General features: G+C 37.8%; 1 protein-coding gene across 1 annotated transcript in view; it reads right to left on the minus strand.

Annotated features, from left to right (window-relative positions):
* Positions 1-19,597: 19,597 nt before the first annotated feature.
* The window catches only part of EFHC2 (EF-hand domain containing 2), a gene marked incomplete at its 3' end in the record, with an annotated part of 139,345 nt that continues 136,237 nt past the window's right edge, over positions 19,598-22,705 (minus strand). Inside the window, exon 15 of the mRNA XM_084870884.1 lies at positions 19,598-19,699. Coding sequence (XP_084727010.1) covers positions 19,598-19,699 — 102 coding nt within the window. The remainder of the gene's footprint in view (positions 19,700-22,705) is intronic.

The raw sequence follows: 22,705 nt of genomic DNA on the forward strand, positions 1-22,705 counted from the left end.
TGTTGTTCTGGGAGCTGGTACTCCAGTGGGATGGGTCATTGCCAACCACATCTTCCTCACCCACCCTAGCCCTGGGTACAGTTGAGGGACTTTGAGTTCCCACAGCCCCATAAGCAGGCAGTGGGGGCTGGGATGCCATTGGACAAGGTTGCAGGGCATAATTATGGGATTCTGAAACTCTTGACTTATAAAGACACTGGTCAAGCTGAGTTGGAAAATAAAAACGTTTCAAGCAAATAATAATATGAATTAGGTCTCAAACTAACACTAACTAATTTGGAATTTTAGGCTACTTAGCAGAAGACCTCCTATGCATCTTCCCAGACTCTATCCCCTCACTCCCCTTGTCCATACTCAGGAAGTAATTTCTATGAAGAAGCGTTTATTGCTTGATTTATGGAAATTTCATTCTCGCATTTATAACACTTCTCAAGCTCCATATACATAAGCCATGGGATCTTGATTTCTGAAGAGGAAGTAATTGCTGGTGTTTTCTGAAGACATCAGATTTGACCAATGCTCCAATTTCTTTAGGCAAAGACTCTGTCACTTGAAATGAGAAATGGATAATGCTCAAAATGTCATGTGGTCAGTAGTAGCTGGACCTCATGTGAATTGAGTCACCTGATTGCACCTCTCTCCATCCATGTCCCTCTCATTACCACTCCATTCTCTTGATTATGGGATGAAAGACATAAAGCCACAATATTTATGTGTTATGCATGCAGAACACAGTCCAGGGTCAAAAGAAGGAGGAGAAAAAAAATAAAAACTGATAGCTCAGGCCTTCACAGTCTCACAACTGGACTGTCACTACAGCCTGATTAACTGATTTCCATGCTGCCAATTTCACCTTCAATCTCTAACCCAGTGGTTCTCAAATTTTAGGGGCATCACACTTATCTGGGGGGCTCATTAAAACATGTTCTGATCCAGATTTTCTGATATAGTAGAGATTATAATAGTATATTTTAATAAATCAAGAAATTGTATTATTAAAAAGTTTCTAGGTGATGCTTATGTTCATAGTTCAGGGACAATGCTTTGAGAACCAGTGCTCTAATCCATTCTTCTCTGTTTCTGGAATGATCTTCTAGCATAGGAGTCTGATCAAGTGCTCACCACCCAGTCACCATAGAATACAGTCTCACCTCAACATGATATTTAGGGCCTCCAGAATGTGGTCCCAGATGGTATGTACTGTCACTACCTCACACATCCCATATTCTAGCTCTCAGATTGGAATCCCACAGAAGCACTCTCTGAGATCAAGATTTGAAGGGTAATTCCAGGAAGCAATAGTAAATGAGGCAGTAAGACAAGAACAGAAATAAAACCAATATGAACTGAGTTAATGAGAAAATTACTATTGTGGGCTACTAGTGCTCAATCTCAAGGGGGTTCTCTGAATGACTGCAAAGAGCACATCTCAGAGTTATGCTTGACTGCTGAGGGACCTGAGGTATTAGTCACCAATTTTGTCAGTCACTGGTTGAAGGCTATTTCCAGACCTATTAATTACCCATCACTTCAGTGTGCCCCTGTGCAAGTCTAGCTTATTCCCAAGGCCAGAGAAAGCCCTCAGGCAGAGCCCTAGGTACTTGAAGTAGAAAGCCATTTGGTCAAAGGAAAGGAAATGGTGAGTGTTGAGGGTTCTTGGTTGGGGAACCATCAGCATCTACTCCACAAGCCCAACTATCCTCTTAATGCCAGCTATTTGACACATCTGCTCTTCTGCTCTGGCTCTCTGGAAGACAAAGCTTTGGATTGGGCTGAGGTGATTCATTGAGGCTTAGGTGGGCCGAAGACTGGGTATTCCTTGGCTCAAAACACAGAAGTCTGTATGACCAAATGAAGCTAAGGAGCCTGAGAGCAGGTGGTGAGTTGAAACAGCAGCACCCAGACACTGCTAGGGAAAAATGCTGCAGGGTAGCTTGGGGTGCTGACAAAGCAGTTGAGGGAGTGTCTGCAGGCACAATTTTTTTATAATTTTTTTAAAATCAATCTTTATTGTTCATATTATTACAAAGATTCCTCATTTATTCCCCCCTCCACCAGGTTCCCACCCCACCCTCTGCCCTTTCCCCACCCCCCATTGTCCTCATCCATAGGTGCACAGTTTATGTTCAGTCTCTTCCCCCATCCACCACTCCCCTTTTCCCGGAGAATTGTCAGTCCACTCCCCTCCCGTATCTCTGATTCTATTATAATCAACAGTTAATATTGTTCATCAGGTTTTTTAATTTCCTTGTTTTTTTTTAATTAATAAACTTTTATATTTTTAAGAATAAATTTTAAAATCTAATAATTTTAAACCTTGTTTTTTCTGCCCTGGAAACTGAGAAGCAAACTTGTTTACATGTAAACTTGCCCTTAGGCTATCAAAAGGCGTAGCCATTCAAATGTAAATAGACACATTGTTTAAAGATAGTTGCTGGCTGGAATTGGATTACCTGTTCTGGGTGGGAAGGGCTTGTCCTCCCCTTTCTCCATTGAAATTAAGGTGTTAGCTTTAAAACCTCTTTCTGGCAAGAGATCTTAAACTTTCAGAACTTTAAATTTTTCAGGTAGTAAATCAATTACTTAGTATTTTCTCATATCAATAATACCTCCACATGCCCAAGGATACACTTCACACAAAAGACACTTCCAAATAGATCAACCAATCTCATCCAGACCCCACACAAGGCACTCACAGATCAACACCCCAGCGCTATAATAACTCAACACATCCAGATCTAAGCCTTCATCACTTGATTCAGCAGACCCTTAAGTTCCCCCAAAAGTTTCCAGCCATGTCTGAGAAGCAACCCTGGGCCATGGGCAGGCTAGGAGAGAGCTGTTCCGGGCCTGGCTGCTCCGGGCTTGGCCTCTGTTGCTCTGGTCTGCTCCACAATCAGCTGCTCTGGGTCTGGCCGCTGTCGCTCTGGGCCTGGTTGCTGCTGCTCCGGGCTGGCTGCTCCCGACCCGGCTGCTCTGGGCCCAGCAGGCACAATTTTTGAAATCAACTTTTGAGGGGAAATCTGAGCCCCTTTGCTTTCTTTAGACAGTAGTGATTATGAAATATCATACAGAGAAAATAGTGTAATAAGATCATCCTATTGACCAAATGGGAATCTTAAAGAGGGAAGGATGGAAAAGAAGGGTATGGTCCCTGCAACTGTACCCTGACACTCAAGTGAAGTGCTGCCACTCCCCAGAGCTATTAGAAACCCCTTCCTTCTCAGTCAGTCTTTGCCTCAGGCACTGACCCTCAGAAATTATTTTCTTGAGAACCCAACAAGTTGAGAATATTCTCTCTTGACTGGGAGACTTCTTGTTCTACTACTGGGGTTATGAGAATGCAATTTATGGATAGCTTAAAGTGATTCAGAGCAACAAATGTGTGCAACATTGGTATTTTTGGGTGGGCAAAAAAGACAAGAATAATAAACAACAAAAATTTCCCATTTAATGTTATGTAGTAACTTAATATTCACTATGTAAAAAATGTCCTCTCTAAAAATAATATAATTTTTTTCTTAAGAAAATCTTCTGACCAAAACTGTCTTATGTTCATAAAATGTTAGTGAGTGGCTGGTTTATATCCTTTTTTTTTAATCCTCTTATTCTTTTAAATAGCAGTTGAAGTGAAATATACATGAACTTTGCAAGGCATAAGAAAACATAATTTACTTGACATGATTTGGGGAGAGAAAACTGAAATATATTAAATGTCACTCAACCACATTATTTAGAAAGAAGACAATCAGAGACACTAATTGCCCATGATGGCTATTTATACAATACACCACTGAAGTGATAACAGGCAATTTAAATTCAATCCAGAAGGCAACCAAGGGAGCCAGTAAAGACATAATAATCTCAAATGAGACTGCAGAGTAGAAAAACTTTGTCCCCTTTCCTATCTCATTTTTTTTTTTTTTACATGATGTCCTCCCCATCTGATGCCCACTGTTCTGAGGATTACCCCTAAATTCCTAAACTCAACTGGGAAATTGCTCCTGATCCAGAACAATCCTTTCTTTCCTCCACATCAACCAAAACGTACTTATGCTATCTTAATCTTCAAAAGTTTGCTATGTGATTAATTAGCTGTTCCTTATAATCTAATAAAAAATTCCCATAAAGAGTCAATAACTAATGATAGTACAAGGAGAATACATCAATTTCCCATTTTATTCTGGGTATTGCATAGGAAGGTCTTAATTTTCTCAGTGGATCCTGTGAGTGTGAACACTAAAATTGAAGTGAATAAATAGACCTGAATAAAAACACCTTGATGTTTTAAAGATTCTAGTACTTCCCAAATAATCTGTGATGGGAATGGATATTTTCTGGCGTATAAGACGACTTTTGAAACGAAAAAAAGTCAACCAAAAATTGGGGGCAAAAGACCAAAATTGCACAAAAATTACCTGCAGATCTTGACGGCAAAGTACGTCTTTTCTTTGAAGTGGGGGGTAGTCTTATACAGTGAATATAGGCCTAAACCTATGTTTTAACTGTAAAATTAGGAGGTTGTCTTATACGCCGGAAAATACAGTAGGTTCAGCTGCCAAATAATTTTGTTTGTGGTGATGAAATTAAAGGGGCCCTATTAGAGCTAGGAGAAAGGTCTGTATTCCCAGTCTTCCAAATGGATAGGCTTGCTTGGATTTCTTAGAAATAAAATGTCTACAGGAGTTACATTAGAATTTTCAGTTCTAATAAGTTAAAATATATTTTTATCTTTTCCTGGTAGGATGTGAGTTTTTGTTTCCATTTCTCAAATTATTCCTTTATGTGGTGTACCTGGAATGGCACTGGTCTCTTTGAGCCTTCAGGTATCTTTGTTTTGACTCACTGCCAGTCAATATGAATTCTCATCAGGGTAAAAAATGGACAACACAGCCACACAAAAGACACAACCAGTTTGTGCCACTCCCTCAAATCAAATTCTCAAAAAAGGGCCTATATCCACTGCCAAGTGACCTTTACGCCTGTTAACGAAAAAAACCATTGAAACCTGTAAAGAATTTTTTAATGAGTTTATTTGAGCCAAAACTGTCGACAATTGCCGGGAAGCAAAACCTCAATGGATTGAGATAATGCTCCGAAGAATGGCGAGTTACATTTCTCTATTTATACACCGAAATCAAAGGAGGGACATAGGTGGGTTACATGAAATTCATTGGTGATGGAGTAAGGAGGCGGGAGAAAGCAAAGCGGTGGGAAACTCCTGGGATTGGATAAAAAGTAAAATGATGGAGGTGTACTCAGGTGAGTGCAGGAACAATTAACATGATAAAGAAGGAATTTGAGGCATCTGTCCTGGCGCCCACCACATTTGGTTGTTCCCCAGGGGCTCTGGAAAAAGGGAAGTTACAAGTTACCCAGACATCTCACAGATATGTTATCTTAGAGGCAAAAAGGCAAATGGGCTCAGTAAAAAGATCAAAGTTGATCTTTGGGAAAATATCTGGGACATGACTACCTACTATAACCTGTTAGATATTTAATTTTCAAACCATCTTTTGTGGTTATCTTGGGTCTCTGGGTTTGCAAGACTGCCACGCAGGCCTTCCCTGAGCTTGTCAGGTTAGCATGTGGCTTTTTTCTTTCACACGCCAAAACAATGATTCCTTCACCCCTGAAGATGATGCTGCAGCTAACATTTTCAAGTAGGATTACATTGGGAAAGAAAATAGAAACTGAGTTAAACTTAGTTTAACTGGAATGTACAAGGCAGTATAATAAGATGCTTTCATAGACCTTTATTTCCTTTATTTGTTGCAAACACTTGTAAGATAGGTGTTGCAATTCCTCACTTCTCAAAGAGAAACCTAAAAAGAAAGTACTTGCCAACCTAAATTAATAAGTGGTTGAACTAAAACTGGCTCCAAGACACATGGTATTTCCTCTAAATTAAACTGGTTCTCAAGGTGTGATTCTCCAAATCAGCAGCATCAGAGAACTTGGTACAAATGTATTGAATACATTATCAGGTGTTGTTCCATATCTACTGGATGAGCAAGAATTTCAGAAGCTTGGCACTTTGTGTCTTAATAAGCCCTCCAGGGCATACTGATATTCCTTAAAGTATCAGAACCCCTGTCTTAGAACACAAATTCACCATCAAGTTCAGAAATGGGCCAGCCACAGCTTGGCCCCTACCAGGGGCATTTAATCATTACAAGCCCAAATACAAGCTCACTCCTCTGTACCCATTCTGTTCTTAGTTGATCTCTTCCTCTGAACTGTCCTTATCTATATAATCCTCTTGTCAATTTATCACTGTGTCTGAAGACAACTCTTTCACTGGGGCCTGAAACTCTTAGACCTTTATAGTGATTTCATTTTTCACTTTTGTTTTCCACTTAACAGTGCCTGACAACAGTGGCTTGCATAAAGTAACCACTCCATAAATATTCATTTCCATGATAAATGGATATATCAGAAGCAATAAAAATTGCTTTGTATATCACAAGAATACTGGATATTCTTCAGTCCATAGAGCACCTATGTAAATAAAATGCTGACAAACGAGAACACACCCTCCTCAAGATCCGTGGTTCTTAAATTCTAATGTGCACACAAACCACCTGAGGGTTTTATTAAAATGCAAATTTCATTCAGAATTCTAAATTCCTACAAGCTCCCAGGTGATACCCATGCTGCTAGTCCACAGACAACACTTTGAGTAGTGTGGCTAGGGTGCCCTGATCTTAAGAGTATGGCAACTGTAAGGGTATGGCAAGAATAGTTGAGGTGGGGATTTACATGGCTGGCTTTGGATATTTGGAGGTGAGGAGCAGTACATTCATTCTTAGCTGGCCAGAGAGCAGTGAGGGGAAGCTATACTACATTAACAAATTCCAATTTTGTCTCAATAGAGAAGAATTTCCAAACTATCAGAATCACCTATCCAAGTAAATGGATTGTCTTGAAGTATCTGCGCCCTCCTCTTTTCCTTAGCCTTGGAAGTGTTCCTGCAGATGAGGGATCATTGAGCAGAAGTATCAACAGGAGGGAATCATGAATGGCACAAGCTGAACAAGGTGGTCCCAGAGCCAATCAAGCAAAATTTAAGTACAGGTATTTCCTTTCCCAACTGAGAGCAGAGACCACATCTCATTTTTTTTGTATTTATTTTTTCTTTATTGATTAAGGTATTACATGTGTTCTTATCCACCCATTACCCCCCCTCCCTTCGCCTCATGCCTTCACTCCCCTGGTGTCTGGGTCCATTGGTTAGGCTTATATGCATGAATACAGGTCCTTTGGTTAATCTCCCCTCCACCCCCACCCTCCCCTACCTTCCATCTGAGGTTTGATGATCTGATCGATGCTTCTCTGTCTCTGGATCTGTTTTTGTTCATCGGTTTATGTTGTTCATTATATTCCATAAATGAGTAGATCATGTGATATTTATCTTTCTCTGAACGGCTTATTTCACTTAGCATAATGCTCTCCAGCTCCATCCATGCTGTTGCAAATGGTAAGAAATCCTTTTTAACAGCAGCGTAGTATTCCATTGTATAGATGTACCACAGTTTTTTTAATCCACTCATCTGCTAGTGGACACTTAGGCTGTTCCAAAATATCTAATTTTTATTAATAATGCTATCAATATTCTGAAGATAGATAATACATATATTCTGAAGAAAATATGAATTTATAGAAGTGCAAAGGAACAGTGAAAATCAGATCAATTCTATTACCCAAAGATAACTATTGTGAGCATTTTACATTACTTCCTTCAAGCCCTTTTCTAAGCATATATATTTTTTTACGCTTTTTATTTTTATTTTTATTTTATTTTTTACCTTTTTCATTTTTTTATTTTTTTATTATTTTTTTAATATATTTTACTGATTTTTTTGCCCCCCCCTCCCTCCCACACATCCCCTCCCTCCCCAGAGTTTTGTGTCCATTGGTTGTACTTATATGCATGTATAAAAGTCCTTCGGTTGATCTATTATCTCCCCCAGATCTTCCTCCCCTCCCCGCTGTAATTTGACATTCTACTTGTTGATATACTGTCTCTATATCTATCTTTTGGTTCATCAGTTTATAATGTTCTTTATTATCCACAAATGAGTGAGCATATATTTTTAAAGAGTTAAAAATGGGTGGAGGTGAAAAGAGTATAGGGGGGATAAATGGTGATGGAAAAATATAATAAAATGAAGGAAAAAAAATTTAAATATATATATATTTTATTGATTTTCCACAGAGAGGAAGGGAGAGGGATAGAGAGCTAGAAACATCGATGAGAGAGAAACATCGACCAGCTGCCTCCTGCACACCCCCTACCGAGGATGTGCCTGCAACCAAGGTACATGCCCTTGACCGGAATCTAACCTGGGACCTTTCAGTCCGCAGACCGATGCTCTATCCACTGAGCCAAACCGGTTTTGGCAAGGAAAGAAACTTTTTAAAGACAAATTTTTTTTTTAATTGTTTTCAATTACATTTAGTATCCAATATTATTTTGTATTAGTTTCACATAATTTACAATAATTTTAGTACCTATCTGTCACCATACATATTACAGTATTATTATATTATTAACTATATTCCTTATGCTATACTCTATACCCCTGTAACTATTTTGTAACTACCAATTGTACTTCTTACTCTCTTCATATTTTATATAAAATTTTGAGCTATGGTTTTTCCCTTAGTATTTACATCTTAAGTAATTCTTCAATGACCTTAAAAATGCTTCATAATATTTCTTCTTCTCCTTCCTCCTCCTCCTCCTCCTTTTTTTTTTTTTTTTTTTTTTTTTGTTAATCCTCACCCGAGGACATTTTTCCCATTGATTTTTAGAGATGGTAGAAGGGAGTGAGGGAAAAGCTAAGAACCATATGATGCCATGCATATGTAGGATATAAAACTGAAACTTGTTGGCACAAACAACAGTGTGGTGGGGATTGTGCCTGCAACCCAGGAATATGCCCTGACCAAGCAGCCACATCTACTTGTCTTTCTTCCACCCTCATTCACATTACCACTTTAACCCCTAAGAACCATTGATCTGTTCTTCACTCACTTTTTAAAAAATTTTCAAGTACGTTATATAAATGAAATAATATGTAACCTTTGGGGGATTAGCTTTTCCACACAGCATAATTCTCCTGTAAACTTACCCAAGATGTTGCATTGCATCAATAGTTCATTTTTTTATTGTTGAGTGGGATTTGTATTGAGGTATTGCAGTTTAACCATCAACTCATTGAAGGACAGCTGAGTTGTTTCCAGTTTGGGACTATTATGAATAAAACTGATATAAATATCCACATATAGGGTTTTGTATGAACATATGTTTTCATTTTTCTAGAATAAATGCCCAGGAGTGAAATTGCTGAGTCTTATGGTAGTTACGTGTTTAGTTTTTAAGAAACCTCTAAGCTGTTTTACAGAGTGGCTGAACCTTTTTATAATTCTACCAGCAATGTATGAGTGATCCAGCTTCTCTACATCCAGGTGGTATTTGCTGTTGTCACTACTTTTTTTAAACACTCCGATAGAAGTATAGTGATATTTCATTATAACTTTCTTTGTGTTTCCACAATGACTAAATGATATATTTTTATGTCCTGAATTTTTATGTGTATATTCTCTTTGGTGAAATCTCTGTTCTTGTCTTTTGTCCATTTTGAATAGATTGCTTGTTTTTTTATTGTTGAGTTTTTATTTTTTTATTTTTTGTATATTCTAGATACCAGTCCTTTGTTGGGTATATGGTTTGCAAAGGTTTTCTCTTGGTTTGTAGATTGTCTTCTTATCATCTTAACAGGGTCTTTTGAAGAAAAAATGTTCAGATTTTATCAAGTCCAATTTATCATTTTTTTAATGGATCACACTTTTGATGTCAAGTCTAAGAACTCTTCACTTACCTCTTATCCTGAATATTTCCTCCTGTTTTGCTTTGAAAAATTTTATGGTTTTACTATAATCCGTTTTGAGGTGGTATTTGTATTAAGTGTGAGGTTTAAGTCAAAGTTCTTTTTTTGCCTTTGGATGTTTAATTACTTCAGTACCATTTGTTGAAAGGCAATCCTTCCATTGACTTGCTTTAGCACCTTTGTTAAAGTTCAGTTGGTCACATTTGTGTGAACCTATTTCTGTGTTCTTTATTATCCTCCATTGATCTATGTGTATATCCTTTCACCAATGACAAATCTTGATTATTGTAGCTATATATATTTTTAAATCAGATATATTGACTCTTCTTATTTTGTTCATGTTTTTCAAAATTTTGCTATAGCTACTATAGTTCCTTTCTTTTTACATATAAAATTTAGAATGATCTTGTCTATATATAAAAAAATTATTGCTAAAATTCTGACAGAAACTGCATTAAACTTCTATATCAATTTGGGAAAATTCATACCTTTAGTATATTGAGTTTTCCAGTCCATGGTCAAATGACACATTTTTATTGAGGTGAAATTCACATAATGCAACACTAACCATTTTAAAGTATAAAATTTAGTCCCATTTAGCATATTCACCATGTTGTATAACAATCACTTTTACCTACATCCTAAACATTTTCATCACTTCAAAAGAAAATTCTGCATCCATTAAACATCCACTTACCATTCCTCAAATCCAGTATTTCAGTTTCTGTAGACTTACCTATTTGAATATTTCATATAAATGAAATAATATATGTGATCTTTTCTGCCTGCCTTCTTTCACTCAGGATGTTTTTGAGGTTCATCTATTCTGTAGAATGTATCAGTATCCTATTCCTTTTAATGGATGAATAATGTTGCACTGTATGTTTATGCCACAACTTGTTTATCCATTCATCTTTGGATGAACATTTGGTTTGTTTTCCTTTTTTAGCTATTGTAAATAGCTAAGCCTGCACCCTCTCCAATCTGGGACCCATAGGGGGATGTCCAACTTCCGGTTTAGTCCTGATCTGCAGGACATCCATCTCACAATCCGGGATCACTGGCTCCTAACTGCTCACCTGCCTGCCTGCCTGATTGACCCTAATTCCCACCCCCTGCTGGCCTGGTCTCTCCCAACTACCCCCTTTTGGCCTGGTTGCCGCTTCCTGCCCCCTGCCAGCCTTGTAGCCCCCAACTGTCCCCCCACCAGCCTGGTCACCACTTACTGCCCCCCTCTACTGGCCTGGTCGCCCCCAACTGCCCACTATGGGCCTGGTAGCCCCACATGGCCTGCTTCTTGGTTGTTTGGTCACCCCTCACTAACCCCCCTACCAACCTAGTCACCCCACGCAGCCTGTTCAGTCATCCATTTGGTTGTGATGGTTGTTAAGGCTTTAATGTAGAGAGATATGCATAGCCCATGGACAAAGACAAAAAAACAGGTGAAGGTCTGGCAGGGTGAGATGGGTGGAGGAAGGCAAAAGGAGGAGAGTAATGGGGGGACATTTATAATATTCTCAACAATAAAATAATTTTTTAAGTTAAACTTACATTATCCAAAGGATCCAGTACACCCAATAAGTGCACCTTCCAGATGGTGGAGACTGACAGTATATTTTCACTAGTCACAAAGCAAGTTCTCAAGACATAGCACAAGACAAACTACACAACAAACAGAAACATAGCCCTATCTGATTTGGCTCAGTGAATTGAGCATCAGCCTGTGAACCGAAGGGTTCTGTGTTTTGATTCAAACCAATGGTACATACCTCAGTTGCAGGCTGGACAATCTTATCTAAGTTCAAAATTACTACCCATGCTCTGATGTATCTCAAATATGTATCTCCAGTCCTGGCCATATTGCTATGATTCAGACTTGATAAACCCATTGCCTTATCAACAGTTCAACTTTTCTCTTCCACAGGCTCCCTAATCTAGCAAGTCCAAGGCAGAACTCTTGGTCCTCCTCAAACTGAATTTTACTCCTGTGTGTCCCAGCACAATGAATGACAGCACCATCTACCCAGTTGTCAAAAGGACCCAATCCCAATTTTTATTTCTTCTTCCTTATCTCCAACATTCTGAATGTGACATAAATCTATCTACTTCCTACCAACCTCACAACCTCACTGGCATTTCATTAATTCAAATCACCCATCAGTTCTCTGGCAACAGCCTCCCATCCTCCTCATCGCCAAACTCACTCTTGTTGTTCACACACATAAGGCAAGCAGAGATTGTTAAATACAGACATGAACTTTTCATTATTTAGATAAAATTCTCTCAGTAACTTCTCAGGCCCTTAGAATGAAGTTTAAACTTTTTAACATGGGTTACACACACAAGGTGATCCTTATTCTCATCCTGATTCCCCTCTATAAATTGTCATCTCTTGCAAATTAACGTTGTCATTCTCCACACTCCAGTCATAGTTAAACTGGGGATATCTGCAGCAATTTGAAATGACTTTCCAGCACCTGTTCTGTATTCAATGAGTGGCCTCAGCATTAATGAAGAGCCATGGTAGCAAGGGAGAAAAAAGAAAGCAAAGTAATTTTATCAAGTTCCTTTTTGGTCAGATGTTCATAGTATAGTTTAAGTAAGAAAACTGAAACACAAAAATTACTTTGGTGGCTCTATTTCTTTTTTTCACTTTTTATTTTATTTCATTGATTTTAGAGAGGGGTAAAAGGAGGGAGGGAGGGAGAGAGAGAGAGAGAGAGAGAGAGAGAGAGAGAGAGAGAGAGAGAGATATCAATTGGTGCACCCCAACCAGGGATCGATCCCGCAACCTAAGTATGTGCCCTGATGGGAATCAAATCCACGACCCTCTGGTGCATGGGAAAATACTGCAACCAACTGAGCCACACCAGCCAGGTTTGGTGGAACTATTGCTAAAGGAGAATGGATCTTGTGTTTTCAACCAAGCCATCTGCTACTCTGGATTTTAATATTAGAGTGGGGTCATAACAAGCATTACCCCTGTTATTGGCTTTACACAGATGCAAAGTAGTGCTCAGGAAGCTAGGAGGTTGATGAGAAGCCATGTTGGTTTGATATATTTGAACTATTCACCACTTTGAGTTAAATGTGTATATTCTGTTCAAAATAGACAATGGGGAGAGGTTCCCCCTTTTCCCTCTGTAACTTGCATAACATCAGGCCTTCCTGCTTAAACTAATGAGTATTCAGAAGTAAAAGCTCCTACTGATTCCAGCCGGTCATTAATTTTCTACTTGCAGAACCACCATGGAGTTTTTTATCCAGCATATTTTTCAGCCTTTTCCAGTTGCTTTTCAGCAGCAGTGCTGAACCTTGGGTTCCTGTGCCATGCACCAGACACATAATGGGCAGAAAAGTCCCTTCAGAAAAAATTTTACTGGAGACCAGAAATGAATGCAAAAATGAACATTTTAGTTTCAGAACTCTTAGTTTTGGGGAATGTAATTGACCTTGAATGAAAATATTAAACATTATTTAAGCCAATATTTAACCTGGTAGAAAAAGGTAAGTGGAAGTGAATTAAAATTTCTCTTAAATTAATTGCACAGTCAGCACTACCCTTTGTAATAATGATGTTTGCTCCATATTGCTCCAGGTTTGCTAAATAGCTTCATTGATCTTGCCTCGGTGGGTTTTCCATTTCTACACATTATAGTCTCTTGAGAATTGAAAAGACTATGTGTCTGAAAATGCTCATTCAACTTCAAAAAATTCATTTTCAAAAAGGTATTAACCTATCTTCAAAGTTTGATGGAATTCAAACTTTGCTCCAACAAATATTAGGGCAGAGACTCATCACTTAATTATATGTTCAACATTATTTGGAAGCTGTTTGAAAGGTCATTTACAGAGTGTAGGGAAGCAGAATTTGTGACCCCAAACTATGTCTCTTTTGCATAAGTACTAATTGAGACTGATTATTTAAAAAAATATAAAACAAAAATCCTGCAGGCACAGAAAAAGCTCTGAGTAGGAGTTACCATTTTGTAAGAGATAACTGCACTTATAAGGGAAATCTACAATTGTGTCTCCCTTTTTATCCAAGGAAAAGGAGAGTGATTAAATCTCTAGAAACTCTTAGTAATGGAGAAAGAAATCTTAAATCTCAATCCTAAACCTTAATCTTAAATATTAAATTGAATATAAAATGGAGAAGGCAAACTTAAAGCTACATAACATTACCTTTGTTCACTGTGTTTTTCCTGGTAGCCTCCCATAACTGATTCCCCACCCCAATATCTTCTTTTTAAAATATATTTTATTGATTTTTTTTTTTACAGAGAGGAAGGGAGAGGGATAGAGTTAGAAACATCAATGAGAGAGAAACATCAATCAGCTGCCTCCTGCACACCCCCTTACTGGGGATGTGCCCACAACCAAGGTGCATGCCCATGACCTGAATCAAACCTGGGACCTTCCAGTCCACAGGCCAACTCTCTATCCATTGAGCCAAACCTGTCAGGGCCCCAATGTCTTCTTTAGTCTTTAGCTGAAGATGGTATTTAAGGTGATGGCGTGCGCCATTTGGGGGAGTTACTCAGTTTTCATAGGTCTCTCTCATGTATACAGGAGGTATATATATGAATAAATATTTTTTTAATCTTGTTAATCTGTCTTATGTCAATATGATTATTACAATAGACCACCCAGAAGAACTTCTTAGAAGGAAAAAGTGTATGCCCCTACAAGACCACTTCTGAAGGATATCCAAAGTGCAGATATCTATATTCTTATTTAAAATATCATACAATATTTTATTTGAGCCAAACTGATGACAATAACCAAGAAACAAAATCTCAATGGATTGAGAAAATGCTCCAAACAATGGCAGTTTTGCAGCTTATTTTATTAGAATCAAAGGGGGAGACAATTAGGGTTACATGAAATCCATCAGTGGTTGATTAAGGAGGGTTCAGGAGAAAGCAAAAAAGGGAAATTTCTGAGATTGGATAAAAAGTAAAGTGGAAAGACATACTTTTTTAAAACAAAATTATTGGGGTGACATTGCTTAATATGATCATATACATTTCCAGTGTACCTTTCTATGATATGTGGATAGTTCTTTTACATTTGTGGATATATGATAGTTAATAACATTTACAGAGATGGTATGTGAGGAACAAGACAACAATACTGGTTTCTGTGGGTTTGTTCTCTGGTGGGGATAGATGAAAAAGAAGTTTACTCTGTCATTTCAAAGATATCTCAGATTAAAAAAAATAGACAGGTTCAACTAAGATCAAGATTGACCTTTGTCAAGGAAGCTATAGACCTAGGACATGACTACCCGCCATGACACACTTTTAATTAGTAATTTTTATGTTGAGACCATCATATGTGGTTACTTTAGGTCCCTGAGTTTGTAAGGCCCACCATGTAGGCCTCGCCTGAGCTTGTCAGATTTAGTGTTGGCTCCCTTTTATCCACAGTTTCCCCTTTCGGTCATAAATCATTCTGAAGGATGCAATGATGACCAGTCTTTTGTTTGAATAATTTGGTCCCACATGGGTAGAAAGGCTGATTCCTAGTAAGTCTCAGTGTCAGTATTTGTCTTGCTGAACAGTGGACCACTGGAGATGGGGCAAGACTGAAACTTTGGATGAAGGTAAAGACCAAATTTTTCTCAAAGTGGAATGCAGGTCTTGTGGGCCTTTAGTAAGGGAAAACACTCTGGATCATTTTTACATTTGATCTTAGCCAAAAGGCCAAGAAGTAAGAAACTGAATCGCAATGACACCAGGGGGCAGATGCTTGACCAGTAGAGGAAGGAGCCCTATTCCTCACGGAATCGGCCATGGGTTAGGTTGCTGTAGGCCCTGAATCTGCTTCACCTGCACCCAGGACCCATCGGGGGATGTTGGAGGCCCTGTGCACAAGGTTCATGCACCAGTGGGGTGCCTCGGCCTGGTCTGCACCCTCTTGCAATCCAGGACCCCTCAGGAAATGCTGGAGAGCTGGTTTTGGCCTGATCCCGCAGGCCAGGCTAAGGGGCCTCTAGTATACATATAATCGAGAACATGACAATTCATTATTCAATGGATTCTGCATTATTAAACATCATAAATATTTTGTGGAAACCCCTACTATTTCATTAAGTTATTACTGAAGACTCCGATGGCCAAACTTATAGCAAAATTATAACGTATGGAAGAAGGGGGCAGGGAAATGAAGAACAAGTGGAAAGACTATGAAGAAGTCATCATTCAAATTAAGATAAATCAATCCAAGTTGGAAAGACAAAAGTTTTTGTTGTTGTTAATTTGGACAGATTTTAGTTTTTCATCAAGAATTCCCTATTCGAAAAAAGGAATGACAGTTTAAGTATCTTAAACACATTACTGAGTTGCCCATAAAGACTGGAAACTCTATGAAACAGCACATAAATCACACTGACCAGCTTAAAACTGGTTCTGCTCCTTTAGCAGATTGGTGATCAATACAAGCCTTGAGTTATTTACAGAGACAGCACTATGCATGTGCCACCCCTGTTCTCTATTCTCACATGACTGGAACTTGAACACCGGAACCTTTTCAGAGCGAAATGTCTGTTGTCCAAGAAGTTTTGGTGCTGAAGCCCCTGACCATAAATGACCAAGTTCCAAGGTCCTCTAATTAAAACTCCACCCAGCCAGCACTTCTACATACCTCTTCCCCTAACAAACCCTATAATTGTAAGTCATTGGGTAGTTTAGGCTTTTGAGCAATAGTTTTCCTATCCTCTTTGCAAGGCCTAGCAATAAAGCGACTCCAATTTCTCCACTGAAATTTCAGTGTTTGGCTCTACTGTGTGTCAGGAAGGAAAAACTCTCTTTCTGTTCAGTTACATCTACAACCCTAAAAAAAAAAAAACTTCAAAGAGCATAGCATACAAAGACCAAGAATGGTATGTTTAACATCAATTGGATCAAATGTAATAAAGTAGGCAAAATGCTTAAACTATTCTAACTTGAAAGTTACAATGCTCTTCATCTCCTTTCTGTTGTTTAAAATTGTAACTATTTTAGTAAGCACTAAAGTTGATCCATAAACTGATCCACAATACTCTTCAAACAGGTCCAAATAGTTCAAATGGTTAAATTAAAAAGGGGTGAGTGAAGGCAATTAAACACTGAAATTAGTCAACTGCCAAGAACATACATGCTTGACAAAAATGACTCAGCAAACCATTGAATGTGAACTTCAATAGCTTTTAACCAGTTTCTTATGAAAAAGACAATTTGATTTGGGCTTTCAAATGACTTTATCAATCATTCCCACAGTTCCAAGAATACTAAGAAACAATTCATTCCTAGTACAAAAGAGTTGCCTATATTAACCTTCAACTCACCCAGACATCTACAGGCAGCACTTGCTTTTCCATCAAAATGAGAAGATGTTAGTAGCCAAAGATGTAAGTATATGCTAAGGTTATAAAACTTTGAGAAAGTATTACTCTGGATAATGGCAATAGTTGGAAGTTCTCTTTTTTAGAAAGAAGAGAAAAGACAGAAATTCCAGAACTCTTTCCCAACACCCCCAAATATTTGAGTCACAGGGTTTATTTGTGCTGAAAACCAGTTATCTTCTACTTGAAACCTAAACAGAATTCACCAGCATTTTGGGACCACCTGGGACCAAAGGGTTGTGTTGGGAGATTTCCAGATGGATTATAAGACAATTCATTGATATTTACATAACAAGAATAAATGTTTTCCCTAAGATAGCATTTCCCTTCAGTGCCTTGAGACCACCAGCAAGAGGGCGGTACAGAAATTCTGTTACATTAATGGTCTTTGTTTTTATAGCTTTGGCATTTATTAACTAGTGGGAGCTGTTTATTGGGCCATAAACTTTACTAATGGGGATATTATCTCGAAATTATAAATCTCCTTCAGTATATGGCTTAGTTATAAAAAGAATAATTATTTAAAGTGTCTGTATGGCTGCAGTGTATCATGTTTATCGGCATGATTCCTATAATGGCCATTTAATTGCTAGTTGTAGGGTTGAACTTTGAATAACCAGGGCAGTGACACACATCTCTGCAAAAGAATAAGCAGTTGTCATCCTACAAGTTCAGGAGCATATCATTGGTTTGCTTCCTTTTTCTCCTACTACTTCTCAAATGAATTATAGTAAAAGCTTGTGTAAGGGCTAAATTATCTATATATTTAAAATCTTGAAGGAAAGACAACTGACTGAAGAGTTGAATAGGTAAGTGACAAATATGTCAGCTTGAAAAGTTCCAGGAAAGTGTCATCCTTCTAGAATCTTGTTCTTTGGGGAATAAAAAATCTTAAAGAGACAAAATGGCTTGGCAATGTCAGTTGTCTTAAAAAACAACAACAACAACAACAACAAAATCCTGGGGAAAAATTCAAGTAGGCAAAATTAGATTTTTGTGGGTAAATGGTTCTAGTATTAAATTGAGTGTTTTAGTTTATTGGAAAGTCCTATGGGGTCTATTCTAACAATGGCACATATAGAGTTTATATAAGAATCATTTATTGATCAACTTTAATTTTAAAAACTAAAAGGGGCATTGTTGTTGAGAAAATTAATATGTGTGAGTGGCAGGAAGCCAGCTCATTTCTAGGTAAATGTGAAGTGAAAGAATGAGATAGAAGGGCCCCTGAGATAGCATCAGTACCTCATCCTCTCCGCAAAACATTCTCTGAAAGGTAAAGGTTGCATTCCCCTCTCCATAAGCTTCTATTGTCTTTGAGAACACCAGGTTGTTAGATTATGGTACATGGCACCCAACACTGAAGACTGGGATAGATTGGGACAAACCTCTCAAATGAATTCCCAGATGTCCATGATTATGAGTGTTAATGAAATATACACTACATGACAAAAGTTCTGCTGAGACTCATAAATGTATAGGCCTAGAAGGAAAATAAAAATAGAACTAGGGAAATGCAAGAGGGAAATGCTATAGTCTTAGAATAGCATTATGAATCTGTTATGAATTGTAATGTAAATATCTGTGTTTTCCGATGGGATGGTCTTAGATGACCCTGCTAGTGGTTCTCAACCTGTGGATCGTGACCCACAGGTTGAGAGCCGCTGCTGTAGAGCCTAAGACCACTGGAAAACACAGATATTTACATTATGATTCATAACAGTAGCAATATTACAGTTATGAAGTAGCAACGAAAATAATTTTATGGTTGGGGGTCACCACAACATGAGGAACTGTATTAAAGGGTGGCAGTGTTAGAAAGGTTGAGAACCACTGCTCTAGAGGTTTAAAGATTATTTTGATAAGATAGGCTGCTACAAAATTTGATTATACAGGTAACAAATATGTAAAAATATTTCAAAAATGTTTAATACGATCTTAATTTATTGCTTTGATATAATTTGATTTTATATTGCTATGTATAGCTGTCAAAAGTAATTTTCTTTTTATGTTGCAATAAATCAAATTACGTTGGTTGCAAAATTACCATAAGATTCTTTGGCATTAATAAATCATACATATAATAAAAGTGTTCAGTGTTTCTTTAAATGACATTTGTAATAGTGTTGGCATATCACTATATAATATGATGCTCTGAAAAACTAAAGACAAAAAAGAAATTAATTATAGTCTACAGATTTTAATTCAATATGAACCTTGTTTCTTTTTTATTTTTAATGAAATTATACCCACTGAAATAAAGTTGGCAAAATCAGAGCAGGGAATCAAAGGGAGCTGAGCAAAATTGGCATGGTCACTCCACATCTAAGCCATACACGTCCTCTAAAAATTTAAAATAGTTAACGCATTTAAAAGGAATAGGTGATGGCATCCCAAGCCACACATCTTCACATCTCTAAAAAGAAAAAAAGGATATAATTAAAACCACATTCCAAAGTCTAGATTTGTAAATGCAACATTAAATTATTTCTTGTTATATAAGCTCTTGGCAAATGTTTTCTTTTCAAAGCAGACATTTCTGCAGTCCACTTTTGGATCACAAGGACTTTGTGGGACATTGGATTCTTGTGCTCAATTCTTCATCCCTGCCTGTATTAGAATTATACACCTATTATCTCTGAGATGTGACTTTGCAACACCTTCCATGGAGTTGATTTTTTTGTTCCTTTGATAGGGGGTTGGCCATTTGACTGACTTTGGCCTATTTAATGTTAGCAGATGTGCCAAACAAAGGCCGTAATGTGCTGGCATGATCTGGCCTGGCCTCCTGCGCCTCTGTCATAGCCATGAGAAGAACATGACCCATGAAGCTGCTGCTGGTCAGAATGACACAAGTGGAGCAAGCAGAGCTGGAGCCAAACCCAGCTGACCTACAGGCCGATGGAGAAAAAAAATACCTGCTGTTAAGAACCAATAAGATTTTTGTTATACAGCATTATTGCAGTGGTAGCTCTTCTTATGCTTTATTAAGAATTTATTTTTTTTAAAAGCCAAACTACTAGCTATACACACTGCTTGGTTACTGTTTCTTCAATCTAACAATGGAAAAAACACTGTATCATTCACAGTATTCTCTTGGGGTTAAGCTACTTTATATATACTTCATATACTTCATATATATATATATATATATATATATATATATATATACTTTTTATTTAATATATGTTAAGTATATGTGTGTGCTAACTTCATAAAATAAACACCTTCACTCTAAAGGGGTTTAAGAAGTAAGTTTATGAGATAGTTGCAACAAAATTATATAAGTAATAAATGTGTCAAAGAGATATAAAAAATCTTGTATATATAAATCTATACAGATGCAACATAAATAAAAAGTATGCATGTATATATATCAACATCAACAAAAAAGGAAAAGCCTATAACTGTGGCTCCTTAAATTTCTATTTTCAAGGATAATTATTTTATATAAGAGGTGCTCTATGTTACCTACAGCTAAATTGGTAACCAAACCCACAAGGTATCACAGAAACACTTAAAGTAAGGCCTCAATAATTATATGTGATTAAATTGTGAAAGCAACCTGTGTAAGTGATATTTTACTTGGAATTTACAGAATAAGGAGCAGTTTAGCAGGAATTAAAGTCATGAAGGCTGTATCAGGCAAAGGGAGCAGCATAAGCAAAAGCCTGGAGACTGAAAGATTGATTTTTTGAGAAAGGATAGGTTGTGCAATGGTTTGGGGCACATAGCGCAAAGAGGAAAGAAAGGCAGTTGAATGGAAAAGATGGGGCCAAACTAGGGCTAGTGTATATTTTATGTTGTGATTAAGGAAAGTCATTGGTGAATCTCATCCAAAGAAATCTGATTAGAAATTAATTACATAACTAGGATGTATGAAGAGTGAAATAAAGGACAATCACTTTGGAGGTTACTGCAATAATCCTGGGGAGAAATGATTGTGTCATAACATGGGCAGCGGAAGCTGGGACGCATAAGAGCCACATGAGAAAGATTTTGCTACAGGAGACCATATAATACCTGGAAGGCGACTGGTTTGAAGTGGTCATAAAAGAAAGGGGTAGTGTTATGGGTTGAGCTGTGTCCTCTCAAAAAATATGTGTTGAAGTCCTATTATTGCAGTAACCTCCAAGCTTCTAGGTTGCTAAACATGAGATTTGGGGATAGAGATTCTCCCGGAGAAGGCATAGAAGCTCCCCACTCTTGTCCCATACCTTGCCCTATGCATTACAAGCCAGTAATCAGTGAGAAAAATGTTTCTCTAAGTTTTATAAGCCACAAGAAATTAATCAAACCCAAGAAGGGAATCTCTAACCTACAGCTAATTGGTCAGATTCTCAGGTGACAACCTGGACACGTAAATGGTGTCTGAAGTGGGGAGGCAGTCCTGTAGGGCTGAACCACTAAGCTGTGTGATCTGAAGCTATCCCTTGGTAGATATTGTCAAACTGAGTTGAATTGTAGGACACACAGCTGGTGTTGAGAATTGCTTGGTGTAGGACAGTGGTCGGCAAACTCATTAGTCAACAGAGCCAAATATCAACAGGACAATGATTGAAATTTCTTTTGAGAGCCAAATTTTTTAAACTTAAACTTCTTCTAATGCCACTTCTTCAAAATAGACTTGCCTAGGCTGTGGTATTTTGTGGAAGAGCCACACTCAAGGGGCCAAAGAGCTGCTTGTGACTTGCGAGCCACAGTTTGCCAACCACGGGTATAGGGGGAAAACCTATACATTGGAATTGGTACCAGAATTATAGCCAATCCACAAGTTTAGGAAGATTTCCAAGTTACTCGTTTAAATAATGCAAATCAAATTGGAATTCAAAGGCGGGTAGGAAGCAGGAGCTAAGCCTTAAGCAACTTGGAAGAAGGGGAATCAATAAAGTAGGGAGAAAAGATTTCTCTTCATACTTTTTGCCCATACTTGCATCTATCTAAAGAAATAACATGGCCAATCACTTTGTAAAATAAATAGATCTTTGGTGACAGGAGAATCCCCATATTACCATGCCTAATTGTTCTAATAAATCTACAAACATTCTAAACATTACAGAATATTTAGGACAACTGGGGCAGTGAGTTAAATAGCCTTTGTCTCCATTGACCTTTTATTCATCCTACACCACAAAATGCAAAAACAAAACAAAATGCAAAAACAAAATGAAAAAACAAAACAAAAAAAACAAGAACACAAAAAACCCTCCAGATTATATTGTATTCCTAGAGGTACATGTAACTTTTAAGTGGAAATAACTACATGGTAATTTTACAACAGGAGAGTTCATCTACAATAGTCCACCCCCCCCCCCTTCAAGATGAGGGTGAGCCTGCTTGTGTTTCTGTAAAGGAGCTCCCTGGATGATGCATGCTGGAATCTTAAATGTCTTTGTGTAGCAGGCTCTGCCAGTGCCCTTCC

This window comes from Pipistrellus hanaki (genome assembly GCF_964339955.1).
Source record: "Pipistrellus hanaki genome assembly, chromosome: X".
Taxonomy (NCBI): Eukaryota; Metazoa; Chordata; class Mammalia; order Chiroptera; family Vespertilionidae; genus Pipistrellus; species Pipistrellus hanaki.